The sequence below is a fragment of the Neovison vison genome, chromosome 14 (assembly GCF_020171115.1).
Source record: "Neovison vison isolate M4711 chromosome 14, ASM_NN_V1, whole genome shotgun sequence".
Classification (NCBI taxonomy): domain Eukaryota; kingdom Metazoa; phylum Chordata; class Mammalia; order Carnivora; family Mustelidae; genus Neogale; species Neogale vison.
Window position 1 is genome coordinate 2,255,017 of NC_058104.1, and position 26,192 is coordinate 2,281,208.

At 52.6% G+C, this 26,192-nt stretch overlaps 2 protein-coding genes across 2 annotated transcripts in view; one reads left to right on the forward strand and one right to left on the reverse strand.

Moving 5' to 3' along the window:
- PRKAR1B (protein kinase cAMP-dependent type I regulatory subunit beta) overlaps nucleotides 1–5,782 on the reverse strand; it is a 79,933-nt gene extending 74,151 nt beyond the window's left edge. The window contains exons 1-2 of the mRNA XM_044232941.1: nucleotides 5,680–5,782; nucleotides 4,737–4,932 (exon numbers count right to left, since the gene is read on the reverse strand). The gene's annotated coding sequence lies outside the window, so the exon portion shown is untranslated. The remainder of the gene's footprint in view (nucleotides 1–4,736; nucleotides 4,933–5,679) is intronic.
- A 162-nt stretch (nucleotides 5,783–5,944) lies between these two features.
- Nucleotides 5,945–26,192, forward strand: part of DNAAF5 (dynein axonemal assembly factor 5) — a 45,109-nt gene continuing 24,861 nt past the window's right edge. The window contains exons 1-4 of the mRNA XM_044232763.1: nucleotides 5,945–6,572; nucleotides 8,235–8,419; nucleotides 16,264–16,388; nucleotides 16,718–16,836. Of these exons, the coding sequence (XP_044088698.1) occupies nucleotides 5,945–6,572; nucleotides 8,235–8,419; nucleotides 16,264–16,388; nucleotides 16,718–16,836 (1,057 nt within the window). The remainder of the gene's footprint in view (nucleotides 6,573–8,234; nucleotides 8,420–16,263; nucleotides 16,389–16,717; nucleotides 16,837–26,192) is intronic.

Here is a 26,192-nt window from a genome sequence, read left to right on the forward strand (position 1 = left end):
TCTAGGATGAGAGTTATTTTCCAGGAAAGTGTTTGTAAGTTAATAAATAGCTGTCCAGCTATCCTTCCAGCCTCTATCATGGGAAGCTTTTAAATCACAAAGGCGGTTTCTTTACCAGACACTGGACTCTCCTGCCTATTTCTTCTTGCATAAGTTTTAGTAAATCACGTTTTCCTAGGAATCCTCCATTTCTTGTACTTGGGGAGGGATTAAGGAGGTTATGTGATCTGTTTGGGGTGTTTCTGTTCTAACCTCCACTGTTCTCTTTCTCTTACTGGGTTTGGATTTGTCTGTATGTATATTGTATGTATATATATATATATATATATATATATATACACGTATATATATTTTAAATTTATTTGACAGAGAGAGATCACAAGTAGACAGAGAGGCAGGCCGGGGAGGGGGAACAGGCTCCCCGCTGGGCAGGGAGCCTGATGTGGGGCTCCATCCCAGGACGCTGGGATCATGACCTGAGCCGAAGGCAGAGGCTTTAACCCACTGAGCCACCCAGGCGCCCCTTGTCCGTATATTTTGCTACTGGGTTAAAAAATCAACACTTGGGGTGCCTGGATGGCTCAGTCATTAGGCATCTGCCTTCAGCTTGGGTCATGATCCCAGGGTCCTGAGATCAAGTCCCACATTGGGCTCCCTGCTGGGCAGGGAGCCTGCTTCTCCCTTTCCCACTTCCCCTGCTTGTGTTCCCTCTCTTGCTGTGTCTCTGTTAAATAAATAAATGAAATCTTTAAAAAGAAAAATCAACACTTAGAGGGGCGCCTGGGTGGCTCAATCAGTTAAGCATCTGGCTCTTGGATTCAGCTGAGGTCAGGATCTCAGGGTCATGAGATCATGCCCCGTGTCTGGCTCCACACTCAGCACAGTCTGCTTGGGGATCCTCTCTCTCTCTCCCTCTCCCCCCTCCCCCAACTCACACTCTAATCAATCAATCAATCAATCTTTAAAAAAAAAAAAACCTAAATGTCTGTCCAGCCACCATCATCACCAAGACGCCTAAATACCATCTATCACCACACTCAGCTGCTCTACAGCTGCATTTATGCACACCTAGCCCCACCCCTGACCCCCGAGAACACGAAGCTGTTTGTCATGAACATCATGTACATGGCGCCATGCTACAGTCCCCCTTCAGCGATCATCTGACTTGGCATAATTCCCTCCAGTCGCCAGGCTGTCCTGTCTATCCGCAGTTCGTTCCTTCGTTTCTGGGTCGAACCGTGTTGTTGAAATTCCACATTTGAAGCTTTTCTGGTCCTCTGCTGATTTTCAGTGTGCTTGCATTTTCATTGAAGGACATACCCTGTATGATTTCGATCCTTTCCATTGGCCCAGGATTTGGTCTCTCCTGGAGTCTGTTTCACAGGCACTGGAAAACAATGTATATTCTGCTATGGTTGGGTGCAGGTTTCCTCAAATGTTCATTGATCCTGCCGGCTGATGGCGGTGTTCTATGTTCTTGCTGAGTGTCTGTCTAGTAATTCTAGCAATTGCTGAGAACGGTTAGGGAACGATTAGGGACATCCTCATATAAAGTCTTCGTGTATGTGGGATGGCTAGATCTTCCTGGTGGATTGATCGCTTCATTGTCAGGTAATGTCCCTCTTTGTTCCGAGCCATTTTCTTGGCTCTGAAGTCCACTTTGGCTGGTATTAACAGAGTCTGCTTTTATTTTTTAATTTAAAGAAGATTTTATTCACTTACTTGACAGACAGAGATCACAAGTAGGCAGAGAGGCAGGCAGAGAGAGAGAGGAGGAAGCAGGCTCCCCGCTGGGCAGAGAGCCCGATGCGGGGCTCGATCCTAGGACCCTGGGATCATAACCTGAGCTGAAGGCAGAGGCTTTAACCCACTGAGCCACCCAGGCACCTCTACAGTCTGCTTTTTAAAAAGTAGTATTTATACGCTATATCCTTTCCCATCCTTCTATTTTCAATCCACCCATGTCATCGTGGGGGGAGTGAATTCTAGCCTGTGTTAGACAATGTAGTGCCGGGTCACAGTTCCTACTCACTCTGCCACTTAGGTCTTCTAACTGGTGTGTTTATACCATTTATGTTTAAAGTCATCATTGACGTATTAGGGCCTCCATTCAGGAGTTCGTTTCGTTACTTGTGTTTGTTCCCTCTCTTGTGCTCTGTGAGATCCTGCAATAGTCTTCGGAATTCCCCATAATGTTTTTGCTTGTATTGCTGTTCAGTTTCCTTAGTGGCTTCTCTAGACACCACCATACACGTGGCACTTAGGAGTCCCCTGCTCTGAGAGCTAGGTCACATCGAGCGCAGTGAAGAAACCTTACTGCCACTTCTATGCCTTCCCCCTTCCCGCTTTTCAGATCTAATTATCATAAATATTCCCTCCGCGTGCACTGAGCACTGCGTCAGTGTTACTACTCATACTTCAGCTGTCCGCCGTGACTAAGGAATCCTACAAAGACGGTCAGTCATGTTTCCTGCCGCGTTCACCCCCCTCCTGTCATTTTCTGAGGGTCCCTGCCTTCTTGTTACAACTGTCTTCCCTTCTGGAGAGTTTCCTTTCATCATTCACCAAGGGCAAGTCTGCTAGCAACGATCCTACTTGTCTGCCTATCTGGAAGTCTCTCCTCCTCCCTCATTCTTTTTTTTTTTAAAGATTTTATTTACTTATTTGACAGAGAGAGAGAGATCACAAGTAGGCAGAGAGGCAGGCAGAGAGAGAGAGGAGGAAGCAGGCTCCCCACTGACTTCATGACTTCATGAATGATTTTTGAGCAGAGAGCCTGATGCGGGGCTCGATCCCAGGACCCTGGGATCATGACCTGAGCCAAAGGCAGAGGCTTTAATCCACTGAGCCACCCAGGTGCCACCCTCTTCCTCCCTCATTCTTGAGGCTGCTGGGCCTCACTCCCCTTTCAACACTTGCACAATGTGCCACATCCTTCCCGGCCCGTGACTTAGGACGAGATGCCTGCTGTCCATCCACGTTGGCACCCCTCCATGGGTGATGCAGTTTCTCTGTAGCTACAATGACCATTTTTTCTCCCGTCTTCAGTTTTCAGAAGTTTAGCTGTGCTGTGTCTTGGTGTGGGTTTCTAGAGGTCTTAGTTTACTTTGGGGTTGCTCACCTTCTTTAACCTGTGTTTCTGTCACTCGCCAGATCTGGGGCGGTCTCAGCCATTATTTCTTTTAACGGTATCTTCAGCCCATGTTCTTCCTCCTCTTTTTCTAGAACCCTGGTGACATGCATCACTGTCCTGAAGGTCTTTCAGCTCTTTTCCTTCTGTCTGGTCCATCTGATCTGTCAGACTGAGTAAACACTGTTGTTCAACCTTCAAGTTCCCTGATTCTATTCCCTGTCTCCCCTCTGCTGTTGTGTCCATCCAAAGGTACAAGGAACACTGTGTCCACTGATGGATGCAATACAAGCTTGGCTCTTGTAATTTTAAGTTCTATGATTTCCATCTGGTTTCTTTTTATAGTTATTACTTCTTTGCTGCAACTTTCTTTTTTTAAAATTTGTCTCAAAAGACTCAACAATTTTTAAAAAAGATTTATTTTAGAAAGAGTGAGAGAGAAAGAGCATGCGTACATAAGAGAGAGGGGAGGGGCAGAGGGAAAGAATCCTCAAGCAGACTCCTGGCTGAGCCCAGAGCCTGATGTGGAGCTCAATCCCACACCCCACGAGATAACGGCCTGAGCCAAAAGCAAGTGTCAGTGCTCAACTGACTGAGCCCCCCAGGCGCCCCAAGACTTCATGAATGATTTTTAAAAGCCATTTTTATGATGACTGCTTAAAATCCTTGTCAGGTCATTCTAACGCCTGCATTGGCATTTATCTTAACGCCTACCTTGGCATATGTCAGTTCATTGTCTTTTGCTCCAAAGAGCAGTTTTCCTGGCCCCTGATAGGAAAAGTGATTTCTGAATATGTCCTCAACATTTTGCGTATTGTGTCAGCAGACTTCTGACGTTACTGAAATCTGTTATTTTGGCAGAAAGTTGCCCTATTTAGGTCTAGCATGCAGATCTGGCCTACTTTTGTGGCTCATGGTGCCAGTGAGTCTGGCAATGCTCTCCTGGTCTGCTTTCTTCTTCTGGGCACTGCTGCGGCTGTTGGGAGAGTGGAGCAGCACCTGCTGGGTGGCAAGTGGAAAGCCAGAAGACACTGGGCTGCACAGACTCTGCCCCTATGCAGGGCACTGCCCACCACCACTGCAAGAGCTGGTGGGCCTGAAGGGGCTTTGATGCCAGTGCATTCTGTGGGGTGTGGGTGTGGCTCCCCACCAGGTCTCTCCTGGGTCTCCCCTTTCCCAGTCCTACAGCCAGAAAGAGGAGGCTTTTCTTGTGGTTCTCTTGCCTGTGCCATGACCCTGTTAAATAGACATTCATTAAGTGAAGCCTGGGGTGTCAACAAAGACCGGGTGAGAAAGCAGAATAGAGAAACTCACGACTCAGAGGTCCTGAAGGTATACATGGCACAGCATGGGGAGATCAAGGCAGGGTGTGGTTAGAGCATACAGGGAGATCCACGCAGGGTTCAGGCAGAGAGAGCATCTGTGGATGGACTGCTTTGGGGTTTCTGGGCTAAGGCCGGATCGGTCAATTCAAACCAGAAAGAGCAGGGCTTTGATAAGCTTTGCAGGGGCTTTATATAAGAGGCACATGGGGTGGGCCCTGGGCAGCAGGGGTAGGTGCTTACCTCAAGGGCTGTAGGAGAGTGACATCAAGAACTTGACTTACTGTGACTCTGCAGGCTTTATCTAGGACGTGTGCTCACAGCAGGGGCTGGTGCTGGTCCAGAGGCTCTGCAGGCTACCTGGCCATACTTCGTGGACGTGGAGGCAGCAAGATCATGGACTACTTTAGTGAAACTCACAGTGGCCTGCAGGCAGTTCCGGCTTGAGCTGCAGACCTCTCCGGCACCTGTTCTGGAAACCTGTAAGAGAAAACAGGAAAACCCACAGAACCCACTGTGATGCCACCAGCCAGTCCTGAGGACCCCAGTTAGCCAGTCTCCCTGCAGCGAAGCAAACCTGATGGGGCCAACCTTCTCACCAAGGAAGCCTTCCTCCTGTCTCCCGTAACTTAAGAAAAAGGCCCCCAGTGGCCTGACCCATGCACCTCCTGGCTCCCATCCCTACTCTCCTCTGGGTCCCTGGCCTCGCCTCCTGGAACAGCATCAGGGCGCCCCAGGTATCGGTTCCCGGACAGACCGGTTGCTGATTTCCTCGGTCTGGAGGCCGGAAGCCCGAGATCAAGGCATCTGCAGGGGCTGGTGCCTCCTGGGGCTGCAAGGGGCAGTCTGCTCCAGGCTGCTCTCTCTGACCTGCAGACCGCCATCCGCGTTCACGTGGCATTCTCCCTGTATGCTGCGGCCCCTTCCTAAGCCCCCCCTTTTAGAAGGGCACTGTCACATTGGACTAGGGCTCCCAATGCCCTATTTCTACCTCGATCAGCCCTGGAAGGGCCCTATCTCCAAATAAGGTCACATTCTGAAGCCCTGGGGGTTAGGATTCCGATGCACGAACTTTGGGAAGCACAATTCAATGCAGGACCCTCACCCCAGGTCTCTCGCCCCTGCCTGCCCTCAGACCCCGACAAGTCTCCCGCCACCGCCTCTGCGGAGCTAACTTCACCAACCCTTGTCAATCACCTGTGTTGGCATTTCACAGGCGAGCCTTACCTGCCCACACCAAACTCCTATGCCATTGACTCCCTCAGGACCATACACTTCCGAGGCGTGCCTCGGGTCGCTAGGCTGAGCCCTCAGCCCGCAGGGACTACGGGGCTTCCGGTTCCCCGCCCCCAACCCACCCCGGATGTATCCTGTCCGTGCCCGGAGCTGCCAATAAAGTTGTGTAAGGAGCCAACCGGAAGAGGAGCCGTAAACCGCACCGCGGCCGTCGTGAAAGCGCCGGTCTCCCCGGGCGACGGGCAACGCGCGGAAGATGGCGGCACTGGTGGCTGCGGAAGCCTCGGCTCCCCCGGGGCCGGCCGAGGCGGCCGAGACGTCTGAGACGGCCGAGGCAGCGGAGCTGAGCCGCGCCCTGAGCCGCCTGTTGCCCGGGCTGGAAGCCGACAGCAAGCTGGGCCGGCGGCGCGCGCTCGAGGCGCTGCAGCGCGCGCTCGAAGCGGCGTGGCCCGAGGCGCCCGACGCCGACCCCGCTGCCGCGGCCGCCGCCTTCCAGGGCCCGTGGGCGCGCCTGCTCCTGCCGCGCCTGCTGCGCTGCCTGGCAGACCCGGCCGAGGGCTGCCGCGCGCTGGCGGTGCACCTGCTGGACCTGGGCCTGCGGCGCGCCGCGCGGCCCCGCGACGCACTGCCGCGCCTGCTGCCCGCGCTCGCCGCGCGCCTGGCGGGACCCGAGTCCGCGCGCGGCCGGCAGCCGGAAGCCTGCGAGGAGCTGCGCCTGGCACTCGTGCAGCTGCTCAGCCTGGCCGTGCGCCTGGGGGGCCCCGCGCTCGCGCCCCATCTGGACGATGCGGTGCGCGCGCTGCGCTGCACTCTTCTCGACCCCTTCGCTGCCGTGCGCCGCGAGAGCTGCGACTGTGCCGCCAGCCTGGCGCGTGCCACGCCAGGTGCCCTCCTCTTGCTGGGGTCGGGAATGGGGGCGCGGGGAGGTGGAGGGGCGGTCGCCCCCTGTGGGCTCCTTCTGGACCTCGGCATCAGCCGCTGCTCTCCTCCATCCGGTGGTTCTCAAAATGCAGATTCGTGGAAACCGTGGCAGAAATTGCTAAGAGGGTCTGGGATGCGGTGCGTTTCCGTAACTGCCCCTCGCCAAATACTGCTGCAGTCCTAAACGTTTTATCCCCCTTTCTCCACAGAGCCTACCTGTCTTCCCTGTTTGGGTTGGATCGCTGTCCTAAATGGAGAGAGGCCGCATCTGTCCTGTTTTCCTTTAATCCATTCTCCGTTATTTAAAAACAAAAACAAAAACTAATCTGATCAGGACAGTCCCTTTTTCTAAGTAGCCATTTCTGCAGGATCTTGCCCCGCTTAACTCTCCTTGCTGCCTCGGGCTGGGATGTGCATTGGTAGGAGGCCTCTGGGAAGGGTTCCTGCAAGATGACAACTAAGTTGAAGATCAGTGATCTGTTGTCAGGTGGAACCCAGCTTTGAGAAATAAGCTTGGTAGATCTGAGAAGCAAAAAGGAGGTCAAGGTGGCCAGAGGGAAGGAGGGTGGGCAGGGGGAAGCTGCTGGGGGTTTGAAATTATTAAGTGCAGTGGGGAGCCTGTGGAGGGTGTGGAGAAGGGGAGTGAGAGGTTGAGATTCAGAGTTTTAAAAGATTGCTCTTGTGCTCATAGAGAGTTGATTACGAAGATGACAAGAAGAAATGAAGTTGGTTGGGGTCATAATTAATCCATATTTAGATGACGGGTAGTTTGGCCTTGGGTGGGGGTGAGCAGTCTGCTAATAGAGACGGAGGAAAATGGATTGATGTTGAACATGGAGCTGGCAGGATTTCCTGTTGAACTGGGTGAGGGATGAGGGAGAAGGAGGTTTTGGTGGACAGGAGACCCAAGGAAACCAAACCATCTCCCTGCTCTGCCCTCTTCTGGTGAGGGGCCTGTGCTGGACCCCCATCACACTGGGTAGTAGTAGCTTAACATCCTGCCTTGATCTGAGGACCTCAGGGTTAAAGAAGTCAACCAAAGCGTCCCTGAAATAGCCATATTATGGATGGGTCTCAGGCAGCGGCAGAACTGAGGTTAGAACTCCAAGACCAGGACTCTCAGGGACATTCTGGTTCTGACTTTCTGGGAGGCCCCTACAAGTAGAAAGTGGAATGGCTTTACCCAAAGCAGTGTTGGCCCTGCTCTCTGTGGTAGCGCCTGGTGTCTGGCTTCAGGCACACCTGATGTGGGGACTTGAACAGCGTCCTCTAGGCTGTTTCTTCACTTTGGTCTGCGTCCCTCTCAGGCACCCAGTGCCACTGTTACCAACTTCAGACTCTTCCTCACAGCTCCTGCCTCCAGCTGAGATGGGGTCAAGCCCTCAGCCTTTTCCCTTTGGCGCTGTTTGGGTCACATGCCTGTCCTGTGCCTCTCCCAGTGCCAGGGGTACAAAGCTGTGCTTTGGCAGGCCTGAGCTGAGTACTGTGCCTACAGCAAGAACCTGGATACGGAGAAGAAGTTCCAGGGCACAGGGGGCCTGTCCTCCTGTGAGCACATGGCGCCGGGCTAGGCCAAGGCCCACGGGGAGCAAGTCTGGTAACAGGTATCCTCCCCTGTCTCACAGACCACTTCCACATGCAGTCGGAGTCCCTGATCGGCCCCCTGATGCAGAGCATCTCCCACCAGCACTGGAAGGTGCGAGTGGCTGTCACCGAGGCCACGGGCGCCGTGATCCAGTTCGGCAGCGCCAAGTCGGTAGACGATGTGCTTCCTCACTTCGCTCAGAGGCTCTTTGACGACGTCCCTCAGGTAACAGGAGCTTCTCCTCTCCACCAAAAACATGCTGTTTGGAACTCACTTCTTTTTCTTTTTTGAAACTGTTGCGTTGTTACAACAAACATGTTTTTATGGTTTTCAGTCCCAAGGTGTTCTTAGTTCATGTCTCTGAGAAACTGGGGAGAGTTGAACTGTTTTAATGTATTTATTATTCTTGATTGTGAACAATATGGAAGAGCGCTGTATCCTCTTGGGCAAACAGTCTGGCCACGCCTTCACCACAGTTTCAGAGGCGTCGGTCACATGCCGATCCAGGGAGGCACATTTACTTGACAAACCACAGTGGTTGGGGTACCCGACCCGGGAGGGAAGGACGAATCCGGGTAATCACTCTGTTGGGCCTTGGGACCTGTGGAGAGAGACAGGCAGAGATGAGATTACTGGCTTTTGTGTTGGTGGAAGTCAGCTTAGAGGCCGCGTTGTGGGTCTGAGGCCACTAGAACTTCACAAATTCTGACAGCAGTGGGGAGCAGAGCAAAGGCCACAGTGGGCAGGCCCCCTCCCGGGGGAGGAGACAAGTGAGGAGGGAGTTCATGCTTCTGGCTACATGGGGTGGGAGGAGCAGTGGTAGGTGGTGAAGTCCCCTGGGTGGTTAGAAAGTGCCCCTGCCTCATAGCCGGCAGGATACAAAGTGGCCTGGGTGGCCAAGGACTGAAAAGCTGGTCGTGTGGTGGCGTGGCCTCTGCTGTCCTGATGGTTACATGCGTGAAGCACGTGTGTGTGCCCCTCCTACTGTCCACACACCATCTCGTTCCATCCTTCACATCCGTGGCTTGCACGGCCCCTGCGGTTGGGAAGTTGTGTTACCTGCTCGAGGTCACCCAGCTGGCCTCCGGGCCCAGATCCAGGGACACTGTTCTCTGGCACTGTCCGGCCTGCCAACCATAAGCACACTTGAGTTTTCTCCCAAGGTACTTTGGTTTTTAAATTTTTTAAAAGATTTATTTATTTTAGAGAGCATGAGTGGGAGGGGCATGGGGGGTGCAGAATCTTAAGCAGACTCTGCACTGAACACAGAGCCTGACATGGGGCTCAATCTCATGCCCCTGAGATCACAATCTGAGTTGAAACCAGGAGTTGGACACTTAACTGACTGCACCACCCAGGCGCCCCTCGTTTTATTTTTCAACAGTATTATTGAGCCAGAACTCACATACAATGTAATTCCTTCATTTGAGTGTTCAGTGTTTTTTGGTAGGTTATGTTATTTTTCAAGTATTTTGTAAAAGATAGTGTAACACAGAATTTGCCATTGCAACCATTTTTGTGGTGGAGTTCAGATGCATTAAGTATGTTCCCAGTGTAAAGCAACTATTGCCACCAACCAAAACTTTTTAGCATCCTGAGCAGAATTGAGCAGTAATGCCCCCACTCCCCCCTGCCCCCCCACTTCTGATAACCTCTTTCTCTCAGTGTGACTGTGTCTACTCGGTGCTTCATAGAAGCAGAAGCCATGACCATTGTGCCGACCTCCTCCCTTGAGTGTGGTGTATCTCAGGCCGCCCCTGCAGGAGCATGTGTCAATGCTCCACTCCTTTCTGAGGCCGAGCGGCACGCGTGGTGTGGATGGGCCGTATTTGGTGTGTTTTTTCATCCATCGATGGACACCTGGGGTGTTGGCACCTCTCAGCTGCTGTGGCTGGTGCTGCTTGAACATGAAGATGCACGTCTCTGAGTCCAGCATCGCTTGTTTTGGGTGTGGGTGTAGACCAGGGAGTGGGATTGCTGGGCCCACCGCAGCTCTACTGGTAGCTCACTGAAGAGGCACCAAACTGTTCTCCACAGTGACTGGACCGTCTTCAATGCCCAGCAACAATGCATAAAGTTTTCCGTTTCTCTAGGTTCTCCCAACGCTTTTTTCTGGCTTTTGTTTGTTGATTTATAGCCGTCCTAATGGGTGTGAAATGGTGTCTCATTGTGGTTTTGACTTCTTTTCCCCTCACGATTAGTGATGGAGAGCATATTTTCGTGTGCTTATTGCCAGATGGTCTACAATATGCTGTAACCTTCAACTCGTGCGGCTCCTGGTGCAGTTTGCCTTCAGGCGCATGTACGCCTGTGGACTGGAAGGGTCACAATGCCTGTTCATCCACAGAAAGGTTAGAGCTGCTTAGCACCTGTTGTGGGAGTCCTGAGGGGGCAGAGAGGTGAGAGGGAGTGGCCCTGGGCATCCTTCTCAGCAGGATGTTGGTACCCTTTGGGGCTTTAGGGGCTGGGACCGAAGGCCCCATTTAGGTGCGTGTCCATGATGTCTTGGACCAGGGTCCAGGCGAGGCACACTGCCTGCCCGGGGACGTCTCTTTCACCTTCCTTGCCAGCTTTTATCCTCTGCATATCTCCCTGAGTTGTAACAAGGGTGTGAGGAGAGACAAAGGGACCCTCCTCCAGCCAAGAACCAATCTGTCCATTCAGTGTCAGGGCCAGCTGAGTGTAACGGGCCCCTCCGGAAGCTGGGTGGGGTCAGCATGTCACAGCATTGGACATGGGGACCCAGCAGAACTGGGCTCTGCCAGGGGAGGAGGCAGGGTGCTAGGTCAGCACTTAGAAGAGACCTGGCTGCAGGAAGTGAGGGCAGAATGGATTCCAGTGAAAAACAATACCACTGCCCTGACTGGGACAGGGTCTCAGCTTGCTTGAGATAGGGAAGGGGGGGAGAAGACAGAGCCTTCCTTGTGTCACAGATGAAATGGCTTTCCTCAAGGTAGCGTAATAACTGTGTATTGGCATCTTTCTCTAAGCAGCATTATGTGTATCAATCAGGAGCTCCCTATAAATAGCGTAGTTATGTCATAGGTCCCTGTAAATAGTGTAACTATGTATCCATTCCCTGAAAATAGTGTAACTGTATCCGAAGGTCCCTGTAGATAGTGAGACTGTGTATCCATAGGTCCCTCTAAATAGTGTGACTGTGTATACATAGGTCCCTGTAATAGTGTAACTGTGTATCCGTTGGTCACTGTTTATCCCTTGGTCGCTGTAAACAGTGTTAACTGTGTATCCATCGTTCCCTGTAAGTAGGTCTCTATATATAACTAGCTGGGGAATGGCTTATATCTGTTTGTTGAGCTTACAACATGGGTGTTTGGTGCCTTGACTCCAGGTCGTAAGAGTTTGCATTTCCACAGAAGAGGGAGATAGTCTTCAGCTGATTGCTTTCTCTTTGGGGCCACCAAGGACAATACTGTGTTTCTTTGGTGTCAGGCTTTCCTGAACTTTGGGGCTGCAACTATTTCTTATTACTTGATGTTGCAAAACAAGTGCACTCCATTGTTAACCTATTTTTTTTTTTTTCCATTTCTTCCGGTGGTATTTGGTTTGCTCTGTATGATTTCCAGGGCTGGTTGAGGTGGGTTTTCAAATCCAGTGTGGCCACTGCCCACCGTCTTTCATGCTGATGTGGGGTCCAGTCCGTGGGGTGATCACAAAGTTCCTTCCCACGAGTGGGCAGGGAAGTCACATGCCTTTTTCCTGCGTCTGCATCAGCTCTCAGGCCCTCATGGTCCTGGGCTCTGTGCATGTTTGCTGGGACTTCAAGGGGTGGGCCACTTATAGACCCTCAGTCCCATAAAAAGCCCTGGGCTGTCAGGATCCCACCGCCCTCTGTGCAGAAGGTGAGGTTCTCACTGCTTTTGTGACTTGCAGAAAACGTCCAGCAACTCCTGTACCCACTGGGCTGTGTTCCAGGTCACTGAGCTGCGGAGTGAGTGGTCACCTGGAAGTCACTTCCTCTAAGTGCTTTGCCTGAATTGACCCATTTGGGGTGTGTTGTCCTTTGGAGGGAGTCTGTGGTGACCTGCACCTTGCAGGTGGGGAAGCAGGGCACGAGAGACACAAAGCTCACGGAGGAGACATGGGTGCTCAGAGCATGGGCCGTGTAGCTCCTGGAATTCTCCCTCTGGAGCTTTGTCACCTCGGGTCTCCAGGACATGTCTGAGGACGTAGAAAGGAGTTGTCCCAGTGTGGTGGGGCTAGGGTAGCTTCTCCAGGCCCAGAGAGGCCCACCTCATCCTGTGTGTGCCATGGGAGTGGAGGAGTACCAGCTAGGGTTCTGTCGTGATCCGTAGTCACGTGTTCATTACAGGCCTCGGTTGCCCTGGGGTCACAGTTACTTTTGAGAACCACTCCACTTTACTGCAGACGGTAATGTTTTGGCTGGAAGCCAGAATCGCGTGTGCTCTTTGTAGTTTGGATAAAGCACTCTGACGCTGTTGCTAAAGCGCCTGGGACATGCGAGCTACATGGGTGTCTGTGTGGGAGCCTGCCTGGAAAAGCTCAGCACGCTGGAGCTTGGCCGGCCTACCTGCCCCACTGCTGGGGGCCCAGCAGGCATCCAGGATAGGTTTCAGGCATTTCCCGGCACCTGCCCTCCGCGGCATCCTAATGACGCATGGAAATGAGCTGGTCCTGCCCCAGCCCTCACAGGGGACATAGTCTCACAAGCTCCGAGGATCTCACTGGTGCTGAGGAATGAGGGGTGTAGGGACAGAGGGGCGTGTGCGGGGAGGATCGTGTTCCCCCATCAGTTCTGGTGGCTTTGGAGAGTCTCTGGGATTGGATGTTATAAACTCCAGGCTGTGGGGGGTGGAGTCCTGCTGGAGGGTGAACAGGTATCAGAATCCTTGGCCCACTCAGAACATCGTAAAAACAGAAGCCTGTTGCTCTGTCAGTGAAGGGTTACGCTCTGTGGCTATTTTTTTGTTAGAGGACGTATGAGATTTCTACCACATCGGTGAAAACCTAGCATATGTGAGTGCGGGAAAATGAGGCACAGGGCGCTTTGCTGGTTGCAATCTTCCTGCCTCCCCCTTCCCGCTTTCTGTCCCCTGATGTCAGGCCGAAGGAAGAAAAACAACAAAAATACAGTGGCTGTTCCCATCCGCTGCATGCCTAGTAAATATGACACGGAATCTTTTTCAGGTTGAAAAATGAAAATGTTACAGATTCAGTTAAAGCCTCTTTTGCTAGTTTTTAACAGAATTTGAATACTATATATTTGAAATAAAATTTGGTTTGTTCCTAAAATATTGTTACTAGATACTAAAATATTGATACCAGGAGCTCCTGGGTGGCTCAGTGCGTTAAAGCCTCCGCCTTTGGCTCAGGTCATGATCCCAGGGACCTGGGACTGAGCCCCGCATCGGGCTCTCTGCTGAGCAGGGAGCCTACTTCGTCCTCTCTCTCTCTGCCTGCCTCTCTGCCTACTTGTGATCTCTGTCAAATAAATAAATAAAATATTTTAAAAACAAAATATTGACACTAGTAAAACTTCTTTTTATTTTAAAAATGGGTCTTACTTAAAATGAGGTAAGATGTTTAAAATCCAAGGCCTTTGGTCAGCATGGGACCGGAGTGGTGTTGTGCGGAGCCACTTTCATGGGACAGTTGTTTACACACAGGTTCTGGGTAGAAAGATCCCGCTGCCTCCCCCAGCCCCCAGACACTCAAGTCTGAAATGCTCAAGCTCAGAGTGAATTTGGAGAAGGTGGTTTTGTCCAACGGGCGGTGCCCAGGGCTACCGTCAGGTCTTGACAGGTGCAGTGAAGAGCCCCGTGGGCTGATGGGTGCTTTGTTGGCATCTGCGGAACTCGGGGTGTAGGACTAGAGGGCCTCCTGATGAGGACTGGACAGTTCTCTCATCCTTGACTGAAAAAGCAGAGGTGAGATGTTCCAAGTTAAAGGAGAGTGGGAAATTATCTTTCGTGTTCATGTACGTGTGTTCCCCCTTGGCTCTGCGTGCCGACCTAACAGATCGGATGTGTGTGGGTTCCCCAGCCCAACACCCCAGATCTATAAAACTGACTTAGGAGAGTAAGAATTCTCAGTACATGTTTCTTTTTTTCCTCAGATGACGGATTTCCTGCTTAGTCAAACTGTTACTTAGCAACTCTGCTCAGAGCTGTTTTCCTGAGCTGAGAGAAAGGGGTAATTACTCTTGTGATAATGGGGGTGTGCAGCTTTTTTGAGGCTGGGGGAGACCCATCTGTGCGGCTCGGGAGCTGCGTGGAGGCCAGCCCCCAGGCTCTCCCAGCTCACTGGGCGGGGACACATGAAGTCTCCAACCTGCAAAAGAGCCTGGTCTTGGGGGATGTCAGAGTGACTGTCCAGAGTATGGGCCACCCCTGTTGTGCCAACATGTGGGTAGGGTGTCAGGGTCATGTGAGCGCAGCTAGATGGGCTCCTGTGGGTCCCTGCAGGTCCCTGATGCCCCCCGCTAACCTGACACACCTTCGTTAAGAGCCCTCTGGGGTCTGGTCCTCCCGAGTGCCTGCCACTGTCCCCACGGAGGCCCCACTCACTCTGCATCTGTCTGATGCCAGACTTGGTCACAGTTGGATTTCGGTGTCTGCTGAGCTCTCGAGTGCCACCAGCACGTGGTGTAGGCTGAGCTTCGAGTGTGGTGCTGCTTATTACAGGTACTTTTATGGTAAGAATGACCCTTGGGCCTCTCACAATATTAGCTGTGAGGCACTTTGATTCCGCAGCAGCCTTGGGGCCACTAGGATCACGCACAAGGACAACATGGAGAGATCGCTCTTTGCTAAGTCTCTCCTCGCTGTTGCAGGTGTCCAGTTGTTTCTAGGTCCTTGGGCCTTTAATCGGGCATGTTTTTGTTGAAAGAATATCTGAGATTCTCTGGGATCTTTAGTTGTGGTTTTGATTGTTAATTACATGCTTATGTCATTAATAACCAGCCTTTTATTTCCTATTGCAACTTTGTATTTTGAACTAATTTAATACAAGAAATTGCAACAGTAGCAGGAGCCCCAGGGGCCTGCTCCCAGGCATGTTTGGCTCCCACCGTCTGTGCTGTTTACACTGGCAGGCGGGCGAGTGAGCCAGGTGCCCCGGCGCCTCCCGAGAGTGAGCATTGTGCCAGGGGCTTTCCCTGCTCACCAGGAGCCAGTGGCACGTGTCCTGTTATTCTCTCATTTTCCAGAAGGGAGAATGAGCTTCGGAGAAGGCAGCAGGCAGGTCAGGGTGCACTCTGCTTGTCTAGCTGCCTACCCCAAGTCCAAGTGCATACATACACCCTGACCTGGGTGCCGCCCGGGGCGCACTTCACCCGCAATCCCTGCAAGTGCTTTCCCTCCTGTGGTCAGCCCCAGCCAACAGCAGACACACACTGCCAGTAGTTGGGCCCTTGCCCCTGGTGAGACAGCCTCCATGTGGTGCCATTGTCCTCCTGAGCTGCCCCAGGATTCAGCTGAGCCACATCTCCTTGGCCTCTGCCCCATCCTGCTTCCTTCCTGTGATGATTTAGCGCGTCTGGATTCCTGCCTCAGGCCCCGCTGTCGGGGAGCTAGACCTTTGGCACCTCCTGTGTTTCTGAGTATGTTTCTGAGCTCGTTTCTTCCCTGTGGTGAGCTCAGTGGACAGAAGCATGCACGTCACCTTCTCAGGTCGCCAGCAGCAGAGCTAGGGTGCCTTGATGGCTTCCCCGGGAGGCCCTGGGGCTCCAGGACCTGAGGGTTTGGCAGCATGGCCTCTGGAAGCTGACATTTCCTGGGGGCTTGCCGTCAGTGCCCAGCCTGGCCGGGAGGGTCCTACACAGAAGATGCGAGGGCGGGCATCCTGCAATGCCTGGGGCTGCAGCATGGTTCTGCTTCAGCCGGCAGGGGATCAGGCCATGCCCCAGGGACATGGGCCTGCACGAGCAAGACAAGGTGGCCCAGACAGTTTCTCTCCAAGCCCAGCATGGATGGCAGAGCTGCTCTGGGACCTCTGGCCGGCGTCTAGCCTGGACGGGTGGCACGGTGGGTGCCCAGTGCCTGGGTTCTTGGTGCCCAGCTAAAGCCTCCTGTTGCCTTCTCGTGTAGGTGCGGCAGGCGGTGACCAGCGTGGTGGGGGGCTGGCTGCTGGACCTGCGCGACCGCTACTCCTTCTTTCACAAGCTCATCCCGCTGTTGCTGAGCAGCCTCGAAGACGACATACCGGAGATCGCGTAAGTGGCTGTAGTGCTGGGGGGACTGTCAGGCCTTCAATTCTAAGGGGCTCAGAGGCCTATTGCGAGCGTGGGGTTCTTTATTCTCTGGATATCTGTCCCCGAGAGCACAAGTCTCTCCTGGAAGCCCACCTTGTCCTCGCAGTTGTATTTGCTGGTTTGTGGTTTATAAATAGCCTTCTGTTTGTAGTGCCTGGGGCGCACATACAGACATCGGTTACGGATGAACCCCTAGCCCCCTGTGGGGAGAGACTTAGGGCCTCATCCGCAGCCCCCCCCCACCTGGCCTTTGCACAACCTGCTGGCCCTGATGCATGTTGTGCTCACAGGCTCGCGGCCGCCAACCTCTGGGAGAAGGTTGGCCTGCAGTGGCAGAGGGAGAATGAAGATGACCTCAAGGACAAGCTTGACTTTGCCACTCCCCCTCCAGCCCATCACCCCTCACCAGGTGAGTGCAGCCTTCCCCAGGTCTGCGTAATGGGCGGGGTGGGGGGGTCTCTATCCAAGGAGAAGGGCCTTCCCAAGCTGCGCCGTGGGGACTGGGCTCAGGCGGCATGCTGGCAGAGAGGCACTGTGGCCAGGACTTGGGTCCCCAGCCTCCAGTGTCACTCAAAGCCATGAGGACGCCTCTGTGGTGCCCTCTCCCCCAGGCCGGCTTTTTCCAAGGGAGTGTGTGGGCTGCCGCGGACGCATGGGTCTGTGCAGCGTGGTGTGTGGCTGCTGGTGGCAGCAGGCATTTTAGAAAAGGTGGTGCTCTGTCCCCTAGAAGAAGAGCTGCTCTAAGCCTCACCCAAACAATCACAGAGAGTACGCACCCAGGACACAGCTAAGGTGCAGCCTGTGGGACTCGGGGCAAGGTAGCCTCATGGCCTCCCATCCGTCCTTCATGGTGGCTCCCTGCTGCGCCACGAGCACAGGCGTGCATGGTGTGTGCGTGTCTTCCGAGCCCCTGAGTTCCGTGTGAGCAGTGTCGGGGGGAGCCTGTGGGAGCTGGCCCCCCTTCCTGCCTTGCTCACCTGCACACCATAGTTCCTCCTGTTCTGGAAACCACTTGTGCTCAGCGTGTCTTCTCATGTGGCCTTGCCTCCTGATGGCACAGTTGGTATGAGGGGAGATCACACGACTTTAGAAAAGGTACAAAAATTAGTTGCTAGCAGGGATTTTTCTGATTTGGTAAAGTCTGACAGTATAACATCTTTTTAAAAGCACAGACATGGAGCACCGGGTGTTATATGCAAACAATGAATCTTGAAACACTATGTCAAAAACTAATGACGTACTGCATGGTGACTAACATTACATAATTTTAAAAGAATAATAATTAAAAAATAAATAAAAATGTAGACATTAGACATAAAGGTTGCTGGGATTTTATTTTTAAGCATGCCTTCCTTGCCTGTGAGGGAAACAGAGTTCTGAAGGCGGATCCTATCCAGCCGCGCATGTCCCCCTTGGCTTCCTGGAGGCGGCGTCTCGCTCGTCGGCCCTGGCAGCAGACTGTGCAGGCTTGCTTACGGGCAGTCTTGGCTGGGTTCTCACCAAGGTCGGGATACCGTGACCGGCGTCGGTTGGGAGGTACGGGACGCCTCCCTTCCTGGTCCTGGACAGAACCTGAGGTTGTCCGCTGATAGCTCTGCACAAGTCACTGTGGCTCTTTGCCCACATGTGGTGTGTGCGCACAGGGCCGTCCTCATGCTGCAGGGATGTTTTTATCTGGTGCTGGCGTGGCATTGGCTGTGCTGCCAGGTCACACTGCAGAGAGGGGCACAGGGGCACGGCAGGCTGGCAGTGAGGGACAGTCAGGCTCCGAAGGCTTTTTTCAGTCCAAGCAGAATGAATTTAGAATGAATTCCAATCAAGTTGGCAGGATCTGGGTGCCTGGATGGCTCAATCAGTTGGGCATCCAGCTCTTGGTTTGACTCATGTCATGATCTCGGTCAAGGGATCGAGTCTACTGCTGGGCTGTGCTCAGTGGGGCATCTGTTTGTCCCTCTCTCTCTCCCCATCTCCTGCTCATGTGCGCGCGCTCTCTCACTCGAAGAAATAAAACCTCTAAAAAAAAAAGTTAGGATAAGCAGATTTCATTATTTGGCTTTTTCTTCTAAAATTATTTTGAAATACAAATTTTCCATCTAAGTTTTCAGATTCTTTTTACACCATTTCACATGTCAGATTTCATCAGCCACTTCCTCAGAATCTTGCCTCTGGCCACCTGCTTCTGCAAACACATGGCCCTTTTGCTGCCTCCAGCTCCACTGCTGCCTCCCCTCGGGTCCTGTGCTGTCCCCATTCCACAGCCACGCCGCAACCCCGGGATTCTTGTCACTATCCTCAGCCTTTGAAGGTAGAGTTTGACAAGTGCATCGTTGTGTGACCGCCACTTGTTAAGACCTGGGACATTCTGTCAGCCCCCGACCGTGTCCGGCCCTGCCGCGGGCACTCCCTTCTGTCTGTCCCAGGACACTGTCACGTGCATGACGCAGACTGCCTGTAGCCTGCCTGGCTTTTGGCACTCAGGCCATGAAGCTCTACCGGGGGGCTGCCTTCCTGCTGCAGGAGTATTCCCTTTTGTGGATCCGCCGTCGCTTATCTTGGACTGGGAGAAAGGACGTTTGGGTCATTTCTGGGTTGTGATTTCAGACAAGGGCGATCTGAGCACTTGTGTACCGTCTTTATGTGAACTCAGTTAAGCCCGGGGGAGTGGGCCCGCTGGGAGCTGGGAGCTGCCTCTCTCCCCGTCTGTGGCCTTGGCCGGCTGCGTGTTTGTGTCCCACCTGCAGGGGGCAGGGTTCCCATTGGTCCCCATCAGCACACGGCGTCTGTCGAGCGCTCCCGTCATGCTTGTCCCCATCCCTTTCTTGGTCAAGTGTGTGTTCAAACGTTGAATTGGGTTGTTTATTATCTTATGATGGAGTTTTGAGAACTGTTCATACATTCTGGGTAACAGCCTCTGTCGGATCTGTGCTGGGAGCCTTCTCTTTGACTGTCTTCCCTCTGACGTTCCCTGCTTATCGGCAGCCAGGGTCTTGGCAGGGCCTGCTCCCGCCTCGCTCCGAGTGGCGTGGTCAGTGACTCCCCTCCTGCCTTGTGTGTCTCTCGCTGCATGCTTCCATGAGTGTGCGGACGGACAGATTGAATGAGGTGCTGGGCTCACTGCTGCCAGGCAGGCCCCTGTGCTGTCCAGTCAGGGCTTGGTGTGAACATGGAGCCAGAAGTCCAGGTCAGAGTCCCATGCCCAAGGTGCAGGTAGCATAGGACCTCATATGTTACCACACGGTTTGCCATTCAACAAACACAAGTTTCCTGTTGCCGCACAGAAGTGAAGCTGAACTTTTAAAACCCAGCTACGTGCTGGGAAGATCAGAAGGGTGTCATTTACTGTCCCCGAGTCAGTCCCTCCCTGAACAAAGTGCTCTTCTTGGGCAGAGGACAGGTTCATGCTTGGAGAGGATCTGCCCGCCCGTCGCACCCTCGAACTGCCAGCAGTGGGATCAGGTGGTGACAGCGGGTTCCGGGGTCCTTTCTGCTGGAAATTAGCCTCCTGTTTAAACTGTTTTCTTTGGGGATGCTTGAGTGAACAGGGAAGCATCTCTTCATAACGGTGAATGGCTTGCCAGATCTTCTGACGCAAGAGAATAGAGTTAAGTTTTTTCCCCCACTTGAGAAATCAGTGGAGTCCCATTTGAATAACTTCCTTTGTAACTTAGATCTATGCCCTTCAGGGTTTTCACGTTTTCGTGAGAGCTCAGACCTGCTCTGCTGGTCTGTTTCATCCAAGTATTTGGGGAGGGGGGAGTCGTCAGAGAAGGTACATTGTGCAGAGGAGAAATGGGGGGTGGGTTTGCACTGGGGTGAGTGGCGTGAGGGTCTGTGGCGTGGAGTATTACCCACTTGAGCTAGCCTCAGGTGCTGGGGAGCAGAGTAGTTCCCCGCTGAGTGCTCAGGAGAGGGGTGAGGCCCCACCACTCCGGCTGTAGACATACCCGGTTTTCTCCTTAGTGAGCCGGTAAGGGCCCCCAACCCCAAAGGGGTGGGCGCGGCTTGTCAGGACCTGCGTCCAGCTGAGCCAGGTTCAGGTTCTCAAAGCTTCAGGTCCTCCTTGGTGACCCTCCCTTATACCCTTCCCGCTGCCCCCTCCCCCCTACACTGCGGGGCCTCCATTTCTTCAAGGAGGTCAATCTCTGATCATTTGTGAAATACCCCTGCTTTGCAAACAGCTGGAACATCATGCAGAGCACCCAGTGTCATCCTGCCTGTTTATGGTGGTTTGTAAATACATAGTATGGGTAGACCTGCCATCTGAGTTCGATAAACTTGGTTAAAAAAATGTGGGGTTTTTTTTTGATGATCTGTTTTTCTGCTTGCAGTTAAATTATACTTTGTCTAACTGTGCAAAACCAATCCGATCTAATGTTCCATTTGCTTCTGGCCCAGCTTAGTCAGGGTTTTTGTTGACCTCTCCTTGAGTTAAAACTCAGGTGCTGTCGTGGGGGCGGGGATGGGGGGGCGGTGCTTTGCCCATCCGCAGACCACAGCCCCCCTTCCCCTCAAATCAGGACTCATCTCAGGCTGCTGCTGTCTGCACCTGGGTGTCACCTACAGGCCTGGTAACCACCACCACCACCCCCGCCCGCCCCCAGGGAGGGCTCACACTCCCTTGTGAAGGCAGGAGCTGTGCAAAGTTCTTTTGCACAATGGGGATGGTTCAGTCCTGCCTCGGACACCTGCCCAGATCTGAGATAAAGCCTCAGCTGAGCTGATCCAAAAAATGCCCTTAGGAGGAATCAGGGGCACCTGAAGGGGAAGACAAAGCTCACTTAGGCTTTGAGCAAGGGTTTGAACTCTGACCCTCAGACCTGGGTGTCACAGTTCCCAGAGCCTCTCACCTCCTGCATATACAGACAGAGTTTTAACACCCAGCTGGCACTGACTTTCCTTCCCAGCCCACCTTTATAGACGGCATCCCCTCCTCCAGTGACGGGGGATGACTGTGTTGCTCCTGACCTTCACTGTTGGTTTCTACCAAAGTTAAGCAATTTCTGTTGCCATCATATTTAATTTTGTTTCAATTATGAAAACAAATTGGCTTTACGAAGATTTGCGTCTGGTCTACTTATAGTGAGAGTGAGCAAAGCTGTAGAACCGCAGCTGGTTCTGTGGGCCGAGCCCGCCCGCCGTGCCCGCTGCCCGCCCCTCCGCCGGCTTGAACGCTGGCACTGTTTCTGCATGCTTGTTGCTTGCGGAAGTACTGCAGTTATGTTTTCAAACAAAAGATGAGGAGATAGTGGTTGAGTTGTAGTTTGGACTCTGGGCAGAAGAAGTTAATCATCGCTCAGGCCTCCAGGGCTTCCTCAGGTTTCAGGACAGACAGAAACACTGACCTTGCGTTGTTTTCTAAAGTCAACACTAATCCCGTACGGAGAGGCCCTGGATGTCGGGAGACGGGAGCCGCACATGTTGCTGGTAGAAAGACAGAAGAACCCAAACATTACAGTGCCATGCCACAATGCAAACAAAACTTTAGGAAAGAGTTCGGGGATTTCTGGAAGTACAGTGGGAACAACCGAAGGTCCAGCACTGGAGCCTGGGTCAGCAAGCTGTATTTGTCCGTGCCGAGCTGCAGCGCTCGGCCTGAGCAGGAATGAAATTCAGACACGTGCTGCCACACGAATGAGGCTCAGGAACGTCATGTTTAGTGAAAAAGCTCATTCCTATGAGATCTCTAGCAAAGATGGAACCGTTTCCAGGAGACCCGTAGAAGCTCTGTCAGTATTAGCAAACTGTTGGTGTTCAGCGAGCGTTTCCTGGCGGCTCCCTGCCCCATGGCACAGAAGACAGCACCTCAGCGGCCCCTTCCCCTGCAGGGCCTCAATCTCTGGGGATGCCCTCGTGTGATGGGCCTGGGAGCCGCTGCACCAAGGCTGCCAGTGCTGCCCAGGAAGACGGGCACCCTGACAGCGGGCTGCCGGAAGGATGGTGGTATGGAGCACGTCTGGGTTGAACATCTTGAACATGGGAGCTGCTGAAGCTAGTGCTGGGTGTGGGGCTGCCCTGGCCACAGGCCTCTGTGCTCGGCCACCTGACGTGCTCCGCGTCATTGCCATTTGGTTCAGGATGGTTCTAGATGCCAGTAAAATCCTTGTGGCTTCTACCTCCCGTTCTGTTTATGTATTTGTGAGGAAGTCGTGTTGCGATAACCACACGCTCAGAGGGAGCGAGGCTTTCTTCTGCCAAACTGATGATTTGGGAAATGACTGCTTTGGACACTCCTAGGTGCAGGTTGTTGCCCTAGGAACTGAGCGGTTGAATCAGCCTGGTGTTGACGATCCTTGTCTGTGTCTGAGCACAGCTTTGACCCAGATGTAAATAAAGGAAACACCGCCTGTCCCCCCCCCACCACCACCACCAACGCCCACTTCCCAGAAGCTCTCCCAGGATCAGGAATGGTTCATGTATACACGGGTCATAGCTATGCGCTGTGTGGAAGCTGCCTGTGTCCCCGGGGCTGGTGGGCACCCTGTGTCCCACAAAGACCTGCTGTCACCAGAGCTGAGCCGCACGTGCTGAGGGGAGAGTGACGGGAACAGCTGGGCATGGAGGGAGGGTGAGATCCCTGGGCCACTTAGCTCTTTGTTCTCTTGGGAACTTCTTGGTAGGTTGGTTGTTTTTTGTTTGTTTTGTTTTTTAAAGATTTTATTTATTTACTTGACAGACAGAGATCACAAGTAGGCTGAGAGGCAGGCAGGGGGTGGGCGGGAGAGAAGCAGGCTCCCTGCTAAGCAGAGAGCCCGATGCGGGGCTCAATCCCAGGACCCTGGGATCATGACCTGAGCCGAAGGCAGAGGCTTTAACCCACTGAGCCACCCAGGTGCCTGATTGGTTGTTTTTTAACTTTGGTTTTGCATTACATTTTTGGAAAGAAAAACAAAAAAAATTCTTTTTAAGTAATGCTGAACTAAGTTCATACTCTGCTTGTGGGTAAGTAAATATGTGGAGGTTGAGGGGTATAGGTAGACATGGGTAGATGGGACAGGCTTCCTGTGTGTCAGGACACTGGGCCTGGTCCCTGACCATTTTTAGGGTTTTGTCCAAGTTATCAGAAATACACAGACTTAGATACAAAGATGTCCATCATAGTGTTAATTATGGTACTAAGAGGCCATAGATGATAATGCTGCTCTGTTCTGTTAGCGGCTTGAAATCATACCCTGGATTCTTGAGTGTTCTTTTGGTGCAGTGCTGAACGAGAGCAGTGACGGGAACATTCTCTGCCATCGAGACAGTAGCCCTGGCCCGCGGGTGCCTGCTGAGCGTTTGAGATGTGCTTCGTGGGACCGAGAAACAGAATTGTGTTTAAGCTTGATAAACTCAAGCTGTGTGCGGCCAGCGGCTACCATGCTGGAAAGTCCAACTCCGGAGTCTAGAATGGGGAGTGGCTGACTTTTTCTGTGAAGGGCCATATGGTCTGTATCAGGCGTAGGAGGCCACACCCACAGTAGTAATGTCACCGCGGCCCTAGACAAGAGTGACTGAGCACATGTGGCTGCATCTCACAGTCATCTGATGCCCAGAAACGGGTGGTCAGCCAGGTGTAGCTTCTGGGCCTCCTTGTGCTAAGCCTGGGTCTCACAGAACATTGTCCTTTGTACGCCATTATATAGTCAGAACAGTAGCTGTAGGACACAGACCTAGTGAGGCCCTGTGTGTCCTTGTACTTGCCACACAGGCCCTCGCGTCCCCACGCCTATGCCACCAGCTGCCCTGTTTCATGTCCCATCGTCCGACAGACTTTTCACAGTGGATGTAGCATCAGGAAGACTAGCATTGTTTGCTTGTTTGTTAACAGGCGCACATAAACAGCCAGCATAGAATCATTGGAACTAATTTTCTAACATCGCATAAAAATAGAAAAGTAACAGCGAAAAAATGAAGATGGGCTCTCATGGTACAAAGTGTTGCTTTTACTGAACACTCAAAACCCTGACCTGTCATGGTTTCATTTCTTTTTCTTTTTCTTTCTTTTTTTTTTTAGGATTTTATTTATTTATTTGACAGCGAGAGATCACAAGTAGGCAGAGAGGCAGGCGGGGGGTGGGGTGGGGAAGCAGGCTCCCCGACGAGCAGAGAGGCCGATGTGGGGCTCCTGGGATCATGACCCAAGCCGAAGGCTGAGGCTTTAACCCACTGAGCCACCCAGGCACCCCTATGGTTTAATTTCTATCTTTAGAGTTTTTTAATTAAGAATTTCTTATCAAGTTTTTATTTTAATTGCAAGGACTTAATGTAGAGTGTTCTGTTGGATTCCGGTGTATGACAGGGGACTCGACACTTGCCTACATCACCCTGTGCTCGTCACGACAAGCACACGCCGTAATTCCCATCTGATGCAGTCACCCCTCCCCCTCCCACCCTTCGGGTCCTGGTCACTTGGTTCTCTAGAGTTAAGAGCCTGTTTCTTGGTTTGTCTTTCTTTTTTTCTCTTTGCTCACTTGTTTGGTTTTTAAAATTCCACAGATGAGTGAGGTCATACGGTGTCTTTCTTGACTGATTTCACTTCACATAATACACTCTAGTTCAGTTCCTGTCATTGTAGATGGTAAGAGTTCATTCCTTTTTTTTTTTTTTTTTAAGATTTTGTTTATTTGACAGAGATCACAAGTAGGCAGAGAGGCAGGCAGAGAGAGAGGAAGGGAAGCAGGCTTCCTGCTGAGCAGAGAGCCTGATGTGGGGCCCGATCCTAGGACCCTGAGATTATGACCTGAGCCAAGGCAGAGGCCTTAACCCACGGAGCCACCCAGGCACCCCAAGTTCATTCCTTTCTATGGCTGAGTAATATTCGAGTGTGTGTGTGCACTCGCCAGTATGCATGTGAGTGAGTGTGGGCACGTATGAGTGTGTGTGCATGTGAATGTGTGCAGGTGTGTGTGCGTGCACATGTGAGTGTGGGCAGGTGTGCATGTATGTGAGAATGTGTGTGCGTGTGAGTGTGTCTGCAAGTGTGCGTGCGTATGCATTGCATCTTCTTTACGCATTCATGTCAGTGGACGCCTGGGCCGCTTCCATAACTTGGCTCCTGTAGATAATGCTGGTGTAAACATAGGGGTACTCGTCTCCTGTTGGGTTCGTATTTTTGTGGGGTTTCTTGGTAAATACCCAGTAGTGCAACTGCGGGGTCGTGAGGTAGCTCTGCTTTGAACTTTCTGAGGAAGCTGCACACTGTTTCCAGCCTGGCTGCCCCGGCTTGCAGTCCCACCAGCTGCGCGCCCTGCTCCCCTTCCTCCGCCCCCTCGCTGACACCGGTCGCTTCTGTTGTTGATTTTCGCCGCTGCGACAGGTGTGAGGTGGTACCTCCTGGTGGTTTTGACTCGCATGTCCCTGATGATGAGTGATGTCGCGCCTCTTCCCATGTGGCTGCTGGCCCTCCGGTGGTCCTCTTTGGAGAAATGTCGGTTTACCTCTTCTGTCCGTTTTTTTTTATTGGATTGTTTGCTCTTTGAGTGTGGAGTTGTATCAGTTCTTTACACACTTTGGATACTAACCCTTTATCAGAGATGTCATTTGCAAATATCTTCTCCCTTCCTGTGGGCTGCCTTTTAGTTTTGTTGGTTGTTTTCTTGGCTGTGCAGAAGCTTTCTGTTGCGAGGCCATTTATTCAGTGATTGTGCTTCTGTTTCCCCGGCCTCACGAGCCGGATCTAGAAACATGCTGCTGCAGCCTGTCAGAGATGTTACTGCCTGTGCTCCCTTCTAGGATTTTATGGTTTCAGGTCTCATTTTAAGTCTTTCACCCATTTTGAATTCATTG